The sequence below is a fragment of the Rissa tridactyla genome, chromosome 1 (assembly GCF_028500815.1).
Source record: "Rissa tridactyla isolate bRisTri1 chromosome 1, bRisTri1.patW.cur.20221130, whole genome shotgun sequence".
In the NCBI taxonomy this organism is placed as follows: domain Eukaryota; kingdom Metazoa; phylum Chordata; class Aves; order Charadriiformes; family Laridae; genus Rissa; species Rissa tridactyla.
The window spans coordinates 39,332,545-39,346,629 of NC_071466.1; the positions used below are offsets into that span (position 1 = coordinate 39,332,545).

General features: G+C 36.2%; 1 protein-coding gene across 6 annotated transcripts in view; it reads left to right on the forward strand.

Annotated features, from left to right (window-relative positions):
* The window catches only part of PCDH17 (protocadherin 17), a 141,888-nt gene that overhangs the window by 85,794 nt on the left and 42,009 nt on the right, over window positions 1-14,085 (forward strand). For 4 of the 6 annotated variants that reach the window (XM_054187691.1, XM_054187690.1, XM_054187693.1 and 1 more), the window contains one exon: window positions 3,870-8,414. The exons of 1 other annotated variant lie outside the window; for it this stretch is intronic. In XM_054187691.1, coding sequence (XP_054043666.1) covers window positions 3,870-4,552 — 683 coding nt within the window. In that variant the 3' untranslated portion in view covers window positions 4,553-8,414. Of the gene's footprint in view, window positions 1-3,869; window positions 8,415-14,085 lie in introns of those variants that run through there. One more of the 6 variants, XM_054187697.1, reaches the window with a different exon arrangement.

Sequence of the window (14,085 nt, forward strand, 5' to 3'; positions counted from 1 at the left end):
AACGAAAGAAAGCAGCAGAAAGGAGTGCTGGTCAATTGATTGTGCAGTTCTAAGCATTTTATGGTAGCTAACATGCACCATGTTTCTATTTTCATCTTTTGTTAAATAGGGACCACAGTTATTTACAAAAATTCGTACAAAGGATAGTTAAGTTTACAAAATAAAGCAGTTAGTTGGAAAGCTGATTAATTGTTTAGGGAAACCTTTAAAAGTGCCAGAAAACTTTTACTCAGCATCGTCATGAATTCCACATAATTTTAGATATGGTTAGAGAAAGTCCTAAACAAAACACCTACTATTTCTCCTTACTATCTAGGTCCACTTTTAAAGCTGAGGCTGAACTTGACGGAAGTGTACTTTGTAGGATTAGGAGGAAGAGAAAAAGACTAAAATTAATTAATAGCAAGCATTTGTAAGATCTAAAGTTCTAGAATTAATAGTAAAAGTGTTGGGCTCAGGGCATTTTTTTTGTTTGTGTATTTCTGTTGGATATCTGTGATGAAATGTAATCAAACCTGGCTAGTATTAACTACTGTCCAACCCATGATAAAGCTCAGAACCTTCCTCTCCAATGGTTTTGCCACATGTACCTTTTAAAATATATTGATTTTGTTTGGTTCGTGGAGTTTTATGCCTTCCTTTTTTTGAGAGAAGGAGTAGCAATTTCACTTGGCCATTTTAAGTAGCAGCTGTTTGATGCTGTAGTAGCTCTGGAAAACTAGATACAGAGAACTTTAGTGGAGATGAACTAATGGGTGGAATGAAGTGTATAGCATGAGGTGTATAACAATGTCCTTTATTTGTATGGCTCCCTTTTCATTAAGCTATTGTCACCATATATGTTGTCTCTATGGTTATGTATACCAATGCCATCTTGTTCAAGTGAAGTAAAATCAAGCACCACAAACTTAAATCTCTTCGTTAAACTCTTCTCACTATGTTACAGTCCCAGTATACGAGTTGTCTTTTACTCTTTCTTTTCATGACAATAATTCTAACTTTTATTGTATACTAAAACCAGTGTGCAGCTTACTTTTTCTTGGAGGTCATAGAATCATAGAATGGTTTGGCTTGAAGGGACCTTAAAGATCATCTAGTCCAGCCCCTCTGCTATGGATGGGAAGGTCTTTCACTAGATCAGGTTGCTCAAAGCCCCGTCCAACCTGACTTTGAAATCTTCCAATTAAGGGTCATCCACAACTTCTATGGAAAACCTGTTCCAGTGTCTCACCACCCTCATATTAAAGAGTTTCTTCCTGATTTACAATCTAAATCTATCCTCTTTCAGTTTATGCAGCCCAGGATACAGTTGTCTTTCTGGGCTGTGAGTGCACATTGCTGGTTTATGTCCAATTTTTCATTCACCAATATCCCCAAGTCCTCCTCCATGGGGCTGCTCACAACCCATTCGTCCCTCCGTCTGTATTGATACTGGTTATTTCCCTGACTTAGGCACAGGACCTTGCACTTGGCCCTGTTGTACTTTATGAGGTTCACATGGGTTCAATCTTCAAACCTGCCAAGGCCCTTCTGGATGGCATCCCTTCCCTCTACTAAGTCAACTGCACCTCTCAACTTGGTATGATCTGCAAATTTGCTGAGGGAGCATTCAGTCCCACTGTCTATGTCATTGATGCAGATATTAAATAATGTTGGTCCCAGTGTGGACCCTTGAGGGACACTACTCATTCCTGGTTTTCACTTGGACATTGAGCCATTGACTGCAGCTCTGTGCATGCGACCATCCAGCCAATTCCTTATCCATCTAACAGTCCATCCATCAAACCCACTTCTCTCCAATTTAGCAGCAAGAATGTCATGGGGGACTGTATCAAAGACCTTACAAAAATCTAGGTAGACGACATCCATAGTTCTTCCCTTGTCCGCTGTTGCAGTCACTCCATTGTAGAAGGACACTAGATTAGTCAGACACAATCTGCCCTTGGTGAAGCCTGTCTCTAATCACCTCCCTGTCTTCCATATATTTTGATATATCTTCCAGGAAGATCTGTTCCATGATCTTAACAGGTGAGGCTGATTCACCTCTGTGAATTTGATGTTTAAAGACCTTCTTTTCCTCAAGAATTACTCTGTGTTCTCCTCTCCCTGTACCTCATTCTGTCTTGCTTTTGATATTTTTTAGGGCTTACCCCAGTCTTAGATCTTAAACTCTTCAACGAAGAGAACACATATACAGAATGACACTTGTCACAGAATTGTATCGTTAAAAAGTATCACTTCTGAGTAAATTATCTCACCCCGATTTAACTGATCATTTTGACATAACAGAATTTTACTTGAATTTAAGTAGCATTTATTCATCTCTTTTTAGAAATGTGAACAAAGCTGTTTACACTATTGGATTCTCATAGATCACCTTTGGTGTTTCTTCTGTGGCAGGTTCTGCAGTGCAACTGTCCACGAATCTAGTGTCATATTATTAGATTACTAAGAATTTATTTTCTAATTTCAAAAGATGATGATCACTTAAATTGTCTATATCTTTTGGTCAACAAGTTTGTTCTGCTTTTCTGAAGATGTGTTACGCATGTCTCCATGTGTGTGTTTCCCCTTTAAAAGTATACACATAGTTTTTTGTCTAACTGGAATTCCAGGCACTTTGTAAATACTAAGTTTCCCCCAAAAAATAAATATTTTAACCCATCTGCCCATTTTGTGGAAGAAAATGCTTAATAGTTAAAGACCAGTGTATAGCTGGTTGAAACCTAGAGATGATAAAAGGATTTATTCTATCAGTATTGGCTAGAGAGTTCTGAGAAGAAGGAAAATAAAGCGACTTGGATCAGAGTTGTGTTTTTCTAAAAAGCAGATTTCAGGGGTATTTTTGGAATTTTCCTTACCCCTGATGTTGGATTAGAGTGTGCAATTATAAAATGGTAAATGGTGGCCCAAACATATTCTATTAGTGTAAAATGACAGACAAACTAAGGTTTTCAAAGTAGAAAGTTTTCTTTATGTCTTTGACTTGTGGAATCAAAAGTATCAAAATTTATGTTCTAAAAATGTAGTGAATGAAAAGGCATATTTAACTATATTCTTTGAAAGAAATAAGAATATAGAAATCCTATCTGAAAACATTATCAGTTCAAACAGCATGTCACGGTTTGTCATTCTTCCAAATTGTACGTATTGAGCAAATCCATTTTCACTTACTTGCACCAAAATAAAAAAGGGGAAAACTGATTACACGATCCATGCTCATGTCTAATAAAATTGCAATATGCACTTTTTGACAAGCTTATATTTAATGCATACTGATAGAAAATTCTAGTTCTCTCTTCTCAGCAGGAAAAGTACGCTTTTGAAGAAAACCTTTTTATTTTGTGACTGTCACACAACATAACAATTATAAACAAAATGGAGGTGACAAAAATGAAAAGCCAGCTTGCTGATTTTTATGAGTGTTTGTATTTCCAGAAAGGCAGTCATTGCTCAGTTATTTGATTTGAAAAATTAATCCTGATAATGCCTTTTGAGTTCCTTAAGTACCGTTCTCTCTTTTCTAGGATGAGTTTTACAGAACAAAGCCTAACAGATTTCTACAGCAGATTAGTTTACAGATGAAGCTCAATTCCACTGAGAATGATTCTCTAATGACCCCTTTATACTTCCATTGGGCTGTGTGAATGCTTTAATATGCAGAGAACAGAGTTAAATAAATCTATTGTCTCAACTAACAGGTTTATGCAAGCCTTCTGAAATATTTTAATTATAGCTTCTTCTTTTTCTCCATAATTAAGAAACCAGATGTCAAGTAAGCCCGTCACGTGTTGATCATAGCCTATCCATTAGTTTAAAGAAATCCACTTATAATTAGAGTTTTTTTCTCTTTCTCCTTTGTTTTACAGAGCAAGAAGAATGTGTTAACTGCACAGATGAATGCAGAGTGCTTGGTCATTCTGACAGGTGTTGGATGCCACAGTTCCCTGCAGCCAGTCAGGCTGAGAATGCAGATTATCGCACAAATCTCTTTGTACCCACAGTTGAAGCTAATGTTGAGACTGAGACATATGAAACTGTGAATCCCACTGGGAAAAAGACTTTTTGTACATTTGGGAAAGACAAGAGAGAGCACACTATTCTCATTGCCAATGTTAAACCTTACTTAAAAGCCAAACGTGCCCTGAGTCCTCTGCTTCAGGAGGTTCCCTCAGCATCGAGCAGCCCAACCAAGACATGCATTGAGCCTTGCACCTCAACAAAAGGACCACTGGATGGTTGTGAAGTGAAATCAGGAGCCTTGGCTGAACCAAGCAGCCAGTACTTGTCAACTGACAGTCAGTATCTATCGCCTAGTAAACAGTCAAAAGACGCTCCCTTCATTGCATCAGATCAGATGGCTAGGGCCTTTGCAGATGTGCATTCCCGAGTGAGTCGAGACTCGAGTGAGATGGACTCTGTTCTGGAGCAGTTAGACCGTTCAGCCCGGGATCTAGGTAGGGAGTCGGTGGATGCCGAGGAAGTTGTGAGAGAAATAGACAAGCTCTTGCAGGACTGTCGGGGAAGCGACCCTGTGGCCGTCAGAAAGTGAGGGGGAAAATAAGGACAGGCTGGCAGTTATGTTCCTCTTCTGCTGATTAAAAGTAAATAAATAAATAAATCCCCTGGTTGTAACAGATTCACAGGAATGAAGGAAGACCAATGCTGCTTTAAGGCTTTTAGTGAACATCTGAAGTGCCCACAAGTATGTTCTTTTCACTGCTCTTTCTTTTTGACAGATAACACTGGTTTCATTTTGACCAAGCTTTCATTAGGACAGAGTCAAGTACACTAAGAACAAAACGAAAGAAGGAAAGACGGTGCCATTTTGACAATCTGATAGAAAGGTGTGAGAAAGGTGGAATGGAAATACGTCTGATACTTTAAGACTGTCCTCAATAGCTGATGCTGACTTTACTGTTTACGTATAAACCCCAAGAAAAACAGGGTTGAATAATTCTGATCTGTGGTGGATTTCCAGCAGTCACCACAGGCTTCTACTGAAAGTCCTAAAAAGAGTTCTTGTAGTAGTCCAAGTGACACCAAACATTAACGTTCATTTGTGGTAAACATTTATGTACAAAGTTATCTGCCACAAATATGGAAAAAAAAAAAAAAGAAAAAGAAAACAAAAAAACACATTCCAAGTCATTATTCAACAAAACATATCTTGATCATTAGTAAAACACTTCATATCATATTAAGGTTAAATGTAAAATGATATAGTCCATCTTGTCCTGCACACACATAAGCTAATTCACTTGATAAAAAAAAAAAGATTTTAATATCTATTTAGCGTTTTAGTGTCCAACAAACTATAAATAGTTAGCATTAAGTTTTAAAAAAACTGAAGTAAAATAAAGTTTAAAAAAATAGTTACCTTTAAGGGTAATACACAAAAGAAATTAACATTATTAACACTTTTTTATTCATTTTTGGACACTAAAATAGCTCAGGAAAGTGAAAATGTCTTAGACATCCACAAAAATCACATGATCATTTAAATGTGCAAATGTAAGAAGATTCAGTGTGTTTACATCAAATGACATATTTTTATTGATTTATTGCAGATTCAGTGCATATGAGCCAAATTGTTGAGTGTATAAGAGCTATATTGTGTATTTTATTAAATTAATATATAGTTGTGTTGCAAAAATATTTGGGCTTATATTGTAAATGGCAAGTGTTGCCTCAGTAGCTGTCGAACTCTATGAGTTTTGTTTTTTCCTGCTTCCTTTCCCCATGGATTGTGGGAAGCAGCGCCTCAGAGCAAAGTCTCTTGTTTAATGTATGGTCTACGAAGTACTGCAGTACATAATCTGTTCAAAATGTGTTTGAGTGAGCTGATGGAGCTAACTGAACAGCCTACAAATACATCCATCAGTCATGGTTATGTGCAAGTCCTTGTAGAAGCTTCTATTGCTAACCCATGTTTTAATAACAAAAATTACACTCGAACCAACATCTGGAACCTCCTTGGTTGTTTTGGTTTTTTTTTTCAAACACATGCAGTCACCCTGTTTAATGTAGAATATTTGATTGACTCCTTAAGAGATGCCACCATTTGCAAAGTTTTCCTATTAAGTTCATAGAGCTGAAAAACATGTCAGTGCCGATATGGCATGGGCAGTATTTTATCTGATTCTTTAGAATGTGCAATTACTTACTGAAATTCTATATAGTTCTGCTTATTTTGGAAGGTGTTTTTAGTTTGGTTTTCATTTGTTCTGAAAAGTATTTGCGGAATAACTTGGGATATAGTTTCTACTTTTTTATTATTTTTTAAGGGTGCTTTTATTGCATTTGAAAAATTCAAAATTGCCTTCAGATGAAAGTTAAAAACCAACCCACATTCAAAATGAACTTGCACAGAACAAGAAGAAGCAAAAGAATTAAATATTTAGCTCAGGATTTGTCCCTTATATACTTCAGATCCTCTGTTGGAAATACCACTATGGCACGTTGTTTAAAAATGTTGTATTGGGTTTATTAAAATTAATCTGTACTATACAAACATATATAAGAGAGGTTGGCAATTTCAAATCCCACAAAGCCATAGTTTTCATCAGTTCAAGAAAGTTGACCAGACATCCTGTTTTGATGTTGGGATTGCTGTTAAATGGTGATTTTAGCTAGTCAGTTCTACAGTGAATTGTGTTTGGGAGACAACCATTCTGACAATTTGCTTTTAGCTCCTCCTGTTAAAAAAGCCTACAATTCCATGTAAAAAAAAGGATCTTGTACATGTTTTATCAAGCTACTCTCCATGTTTTGGACAATTTATGTATCTGAAATGTGGTGTTGTCTGTGTTATATAATTTTATATTTTATTTTTTTTTGGCCAGGAGACCCGAGATTGGTTTCGCTTGATAGCTTGATAGCTTGAAATTCCATAGTGGAGAGGATTTCTTATTGTTTGATCAGTCTTTTATACGTATTTCTGTGGTGCCCATCACTCCAGTGTCTGTGCACCAAGTCTTTAGCTCTGCCAGTGAAATCCATTATTCAGCAAAATCTAAGCCAGTATGTAAATGCAGTCAAGTGATGGAGATTTGTGTATTTTATAAATGATTTTAACACTGAGTAACCAATTGTACAATTCATGTATGTTTCTGAAGACATAAAACCACAACATTCTGAGAAAGGGCTGTGCCAATGTAAGAGGAATTTACCTTAAGGCTCTCTGTCACTAGTGATTTACTAGCTTTAGCTGTTTAACACATTATCTGTATTTAGTAGTGATTATTTATTTACCACTCTGAGGTAATTCAGAATTCATGACTCACAGCTTTATAGAGGAGTTTAGGAAATCTTGCTTTTATTTAAGTTGGCTGACAACTGCCTTTTGTTGTAGATCTCCGGCATACTGCTTCCAAGAATATCCCAGGTTAAAAAATCTGTTTCACAATTTAGAATGGATACATAATGAACCAATAACCTTCAGAGCTTCTACAATGTTAGTTTCGCTGGTTCAGCCAAAATTAACATGATTGTGTGTGAAGGAAGTGCAACACACACAAGAATTAAAAAAGTATTTTTTCTCTATGGTATCTCTACTATTGCCACTGGAGAAAAAGGCAGCAATGAAAGATAAAGTTTATGAGTTATTTCTCCCATTTCCCATTCCTTACATACATGTTTTATAAGACTGAAAGAAAATATCTGCCACATGATTATAAAAAGAGTGGCAGAGTTAAGGGAGGCAAGCTAAGTAACTAATAAAATTGTACTGTACACTGTGAATAGCAAATAAGGCATTCAATATCTTTTTTTTTTTTTTTTATTAATGAAAGCCATCAACTGGGAGTTCCTTAAACAATTTCCCAATCAAATCAGGACCTTTTTATTTCTGGATTTATTTTTTTTTTTTTGACATATTTATCAGGAAAGAGATTCTCCTGAACTGTGATTTGCCACTTGAGAATATAGGTTTCCCAGTCCAAGTTACCCCTAAAAGACAAACATTGCCCATAGTGAATCAAAATTCATCATTCAAATAAACTTTCAAGCTGTTTGCTGTCCAATGGAAGGGAAATTGCTGAGGTCAAGAAGGGGTCTGAAGCCTAGCATAATATACACCCACTCATAATTGTTTAATTACTTTATTTTGACATCAGGCAGTGATTATTATTGCATTAATTCAAACGGGAGTTTTGGCTATCAAGATTCGTTGATTTGAAGTGTAATTGAATGAAACCTGATTAAGGTTTTGACTTCTCTGGCCCAATTGTGATACAGGTTGGCATTCGCATTTATCAGCCCCTGTCTCCCCATATGGCTCAAAGTTGCACCAATGACTGGTGAATGACAGAAAAAACAAACAAAGCAGCATACATTGTATGGATTATCTCAACCGCTATTGTTTAATGGCTGTGTTTAATGTGACCTATCTGGAAAATGAGGACTACGAATAAAAAGCAATTACTAATAGTGGTGTTGCCTGCTTTTGCATTCATTAACACAGAAGAAATGTGTTAAACACTGCATACCACAGGGAGCCTGATGGTAATTACTTTGGAAAAGCAACTTGTGGCAATGCGGCTGTTACAGCTAGTTATCAGTTTGCCAAAAAAATGACAGTTCCTGCTTCATTTATTAGAAATGTGTAACTGTTTTCTCTCAACAGGAAGGTGGTGAAGAGTTTTCATCAAGCTGGGTAGGTTTATCTTTTAAGCAGCTGATGTGCTGAATCCCTACAGGCTGTTATTTGCTCATAGAAACATGGAGCTGAATAAAGGATAGTTTGGTTTAGTACACTGGTACAAGTTCACCAAAAGCATTATAAATGAGGGTATAAGTTCTGAAAGACTGTCAACCCAACATGAAAGATCAAAACACTGCTTGAGTATACAAGCAGAGAAAAAATTCTGAAGAATGTAAAGGGCTGGGTTTTTTTGTTTTGCTTTGGGTTTTTTTGTCGTTTTGTTGGTTTTGTTTTTTTTTTTTTTAAACGTGTCTTTTTTAAGGCCCTGAGTAATAGAGGTAAATAATTTTATTCATGTTGCTGCCAACAACATGACAAAATGGTGGGAAAAAATATGACCAAGTTCTATATCTGGTTCTTTGAGTTTGTTGTTAAAATTTAACACTTTCATTAACCTCTTTTTTGTTTTTTTTTGTTTTTGTTTTTGTTTGTTTGTTTTTTTGTTGTTGCTGTTCTTCTGTTTGGGCATCGTGATCAGTCCTGCAGAGTATGTGTCCCTTTCTGTCTCCTCCTATGTGATCGTAGAAATGACATAACAAATAGTGCAAATCCTCCATATTGGATTTTTGGGGGGATTGGGGGGATTTGGTTTGGGGTTCTTGTGTTTGTTTGTTTGGGTTTTTTTTACCAATAATTAACTAAATACGCATTGCTTTTGACAGCTAAATAGAATTTTTGTTTGTTCAGAATTCTACAGCTATTATGAGGATATGTACTCGTCCTGCAGGCAGAATTACCTTTTATCTGTTGCAGGTTTTCTGCAAGTCTCTTTGCCAGAAACAAAACCAGCCTGCGTCTATTTAGCTGGCTACCCTGGGCACAGAAACGCCCCATTGTTTTCTTCCCTTTTTCCTGCTACATATATTTGTCTTTCTACAGGCTGAATTCCAAAATCTAGCATGCCACTGTCTGTGCAGAGTCCTGCCAGAATGTACCTTATGCTGCTGAAGGCCTCATTGGACATGGGTTGTTGCTGTCTTGCTGTCTTCAACTGTGTGTAATTCAGAGCTTGGCTGGATCCACAGTATATGTAGAACAAGTCATAAACCATCCTGGCTTTTCTTTACCCAGAATACAGAGTCATTGATTTCTCATTTGGAAAATGGCCAGTCTGTCAAACAGAGATTCTTAGATCTCCTTTAAGCCAACCACGTATAACTGCTTCAGGGTGTTCACTCATGGGATAAATACCCTATCCTTATCCTTTATTGAGTCTAAGACATGAAAGCAGCTGAAAGCTTATTTCTTCAGTTAGTAATGTTTCCCTAAAAATAAAATTTCTTCAGTAGAAAGAAAGGATGGCTCTCTGCTGTATGTATAGCTTGATTTGTGAAAGGTCACCTTAGTATCAGTAGTGCATGCAGAAATGGAACAGGGAATTAATGAGCCATCTAAGAATTTTCTGAGATGTATATTCCATAATGCATATGTTATGATTCAGGGAAGAGAGCACAGTATCTTGGTTTATTTATTGCTGATGGTTCCCGATAATGCCTGACTCACAAAAATGTCTAGTTCACGTTTTGGAGAAACATTTTTCTCTGATCGGGAGAACAATTCCTTTTTAATATGTATTTTCAAAGTTTTTAATTTTACTTTTTTTACTAAATAGATTCTGGTCAAATTGCGGGCCCGCTGTTTTAAAAACGAAAATAGTGTTCTGACATGGTTCCCTCCTTTAGGTTCTTTAGGGCTCTTCTAATCCTCTATGGCTAGAGATAGTACCTTTTACTTGGACAAGACTCCAAAACATCCATAAACATTCTGCAATTCACCTTGGTAACAAGCAAGACTATAGACATTGCTTGAAACATAGATTATTGGATAACAGATTTAGATTTTGACCTACTGAGAAATGGAATAATTAAAATTCCATTTCTGAAAACATACTGTATTTAGTGCCTTGAACACTAACTGTACGGAATTGTAATTAAAGTGTATCTACTGAACTGCTGCCAGAGAACCAGGGGATCAGTCATCCTCAACTTTTTCCAAGTCAAAACCAACATTGAAGTTGCATCTGGAAATCAGTTGATTGCTAGTGCAGTACAGAAAACATATTTGTAATATGTTTGTGAGAAGAAATACTCCTTAAAAAAATTGCAATTACATTTTGTAGTAACTGCAAATTTTCCATCATTTTAGGGGCAATCACATGCAGAACTCTTTTCAGTGGTTTGATTTGAAAGTGATAAAAAATGGATTACTGTGCTGACATCAGCATTAAAATAGAAACACCATATCTGTCTGACCACCAGAAAATTATATTTATCTATTTCTGCTATTACTGTCTTTAGGAAAATGTTTCATGCATCTATTTTTTTAACCCTTTTACAACTGACATCTTTTATGATGCTACATGCTATAATGATTTCTGCGAGTGCCTCTTTTAGTAGTTACCACTCCCGCCCTTTCATATGTCTATTTAAAATACTTTACATTGAAAATTTATCTCATGTAGAGAATTTAGAGCAAATTTCTTACCAGTCTTCAAAGAAGTTTCACACTTCATAACACAGAACTAAAAAATATTAATTATAATATCTGTAGATAAGATGTTCATTTATTTCTTAAAATTCTTTGTTTAAAATTTGATCATATTAAAGTTGCTAAAATATATTAAGCCAATATTTTTATTTTCCAAATAAAACATCTTTTTATGAACAAATACTTAATTTGCTATCGTGAGTTCAGTGGGATGTCCTGTTGAGAGGAGTATCACAGTAAACTAGTCATCTCTAAATCAGGATGTTTCCTTGATAACTAAACATATAGCTACTTCATCTTTAGTGAAAATGATTTCTTTTTAGATTTTTTTTAATGAAATAATGAGAAAAAAAATTACCTGATATATATATTCTGGATAACTAACTAATGCATTTTATTATGAGTACATGTTTAGGGACTGTCTGAGACCACATGAGAAATTGTATTTACCCTGAACACCCTTTAAGTTTCTATGCTTAAAGCTGTATTGGCTATAAGGATGATTTCCTATTCCCTTGTGTAAATTGAGAACAAAATGAATATAAGCCACTGCTATACCATTTAATAAGGATTTGTATAATGCCAAGTGAATATAGTAAATACAGCAGAAAAGAATACATGTGAAGCTATTTTAATAACATTACAGTACCATTGTGCTAAAAGAGATTTGGAATAGAGATTAGCGACTGTTAATAAGCCTTTATCATTGACCACAAGATAAGCTTCTTAAAAACATTGAAGCTTTACCTCAGTTCAAAGTCTGTAGTAGCGGTAAGCTCCAGAATAACAGCACTGTCCATACTCTGGGCTTCTTTCATGCTATCTTCTTCTCTAAGAGACTCCAGAGGTTGGTTATTATACTTCCATAATAACTTTTGCACTTCCACGCACCAGTATAAGTAGGTGAACCAAGCTCCCTGTCACTCAGTGCTCCAATGCTACCTTCGCAAAATCTGTTCCGTTGACTCATTTAAAGATGCAATGTGGATGGAAAGTGGTTTTGTTTAGTTGACTTAATCTTCTTGTACATGTCAAGGTAAGACGCAGCAATCCTTTAAAAGGAAAAGAACAATTTCTTATTGAAAAAGTAACAGGCTTTAAAAAGTAATCTCCAAAACCCAAAAGAAAAAAACAAAAAACACAACACAAACCAAACCAAGACAAAACAGGAAAAATGGCAAATAAAACCTTGTCATGGACATTTTTTCCTCCACAACTCAATTGAGTAATGCTGTTGATGACTATAAATACACCACCATTCTTTTTTAAATACACCTCTTCCAGTGGACTAAAATAGGAGAGAGGAATGGAAGATCTAGAAACCCAGGTAAAGCCTGCAGAATGCTAGTAAATACATTCAGTGCTGTAATTTCCAAAGAAATTACCTTTTTAAAATGATTCATTCTCCAGTACTTATTAATAAACTTCTCTGGACTGTCAAGATTTAGAACCACAGCAACTGCAAAAGTTATTGTGGTTGGAGGCAGAAATCAAGTTTGAGGAGGAACAAGAATATGGTTCTTTGGGCGGACTCCCAGTCCCTACTACTTCTTATCCCTTAAGCAGAGGTGAAATATCAGGGAATCACCATATTACGGCAAAAATAGGAGAAGCAGGAACAATTGGAGGACATCTGAATCAAGTGCTCTTGTTCAGAAAGCTTTCATGGAGATTTGCCAAGCTTACTGTGGGATCAAGAATGTAAACCTGAGACAGCTCTGCTGATAACCAGTAATTCCTCTAGTCTAAGGTGCTGTTCACATCACCTCCTGCCTGGAAGAAATTCAAGCTTCTATGGGCAATGACAACACTCAACTGTGAGGAGCCACCAGGTTCTGCTGCCAAATCTTGAATCCTATAGCTTCTTGTAAGTGGATGCCAGCTCTCATCATTCACTTTCTTTATTTCCTTCATCCTGAGTGTTTGTAAGGCATACTAGAAAATGCTAGTCCACATTTCCAAGCCTTGGAGGGTGGTCTGGAGAAAGACCAATCCTTGTTCAATGCATGTGTTGGACAGCATAGAATGCATTTTTGTAGTCAGATAAAATTCGGTTAGAATTGTATTTGGAGAACCACCCATTTGCTCAGTTTGGGGATTTCTTTAATTATTGTATTTGTTTCATTTTATAAATAATCCAGAAAATCTTCAGGATTGATGAAGGTAGAAACATGCTCATTTTTAACAGCAGCATAAATATTAATCACAATCACCAGTCCAGACAGAGAATTTTATTTGGCATAACATGCACAACTATGCAACAATTATGTGAAAATGGAAGTTATTATGAGCTGTAATTAATATACTGTGCTACCAGCCAACTCAAAGCACTTTGCTCAGCATCCTTAGCTTTAAAGACTGCATCAAAGCAGTGGCAAAATGTACACTAGATTTAGTAAAGCACGTCAGCAGCCCTAGGATTTCTCTTCTAGTGGTGACTAGCGTTACCATCTACAATATGTGTTGCAGACTTGTTGGATTTCATTTGTGCTAGAATCTTGCTCTTTAAAAATGAAAAAAAAAACAAAACAAAACGAAAACAGAAGCGGTATAATTGCTGATTTACCACCACTGCTTAATCTAATTCAGTTCTTAATGGTCCATTTGCATAGCAGAATTTGCATTTTATTTCACAGAAAATGTTACGACTCCACCTGCCGTAGTTTAGATAACGTATCAGAAAGGGGAAACAACGGTACAAGCAAAGGAGTGATAAATTACTTACCTTTGCTAAGACAACTTAAATCTTGAAGGGGAAGGGAATACAGGTGTACCATCTTTCCAGGTGGACCAAAAGTGCACCCACCTCCCCCCCTCAGTTCCATCCCTCAGTTTCCATTTTATTGGGTTTCCACAGCTCAGAAGAAGTAATTTTCAAATGTTCTGCTATCACA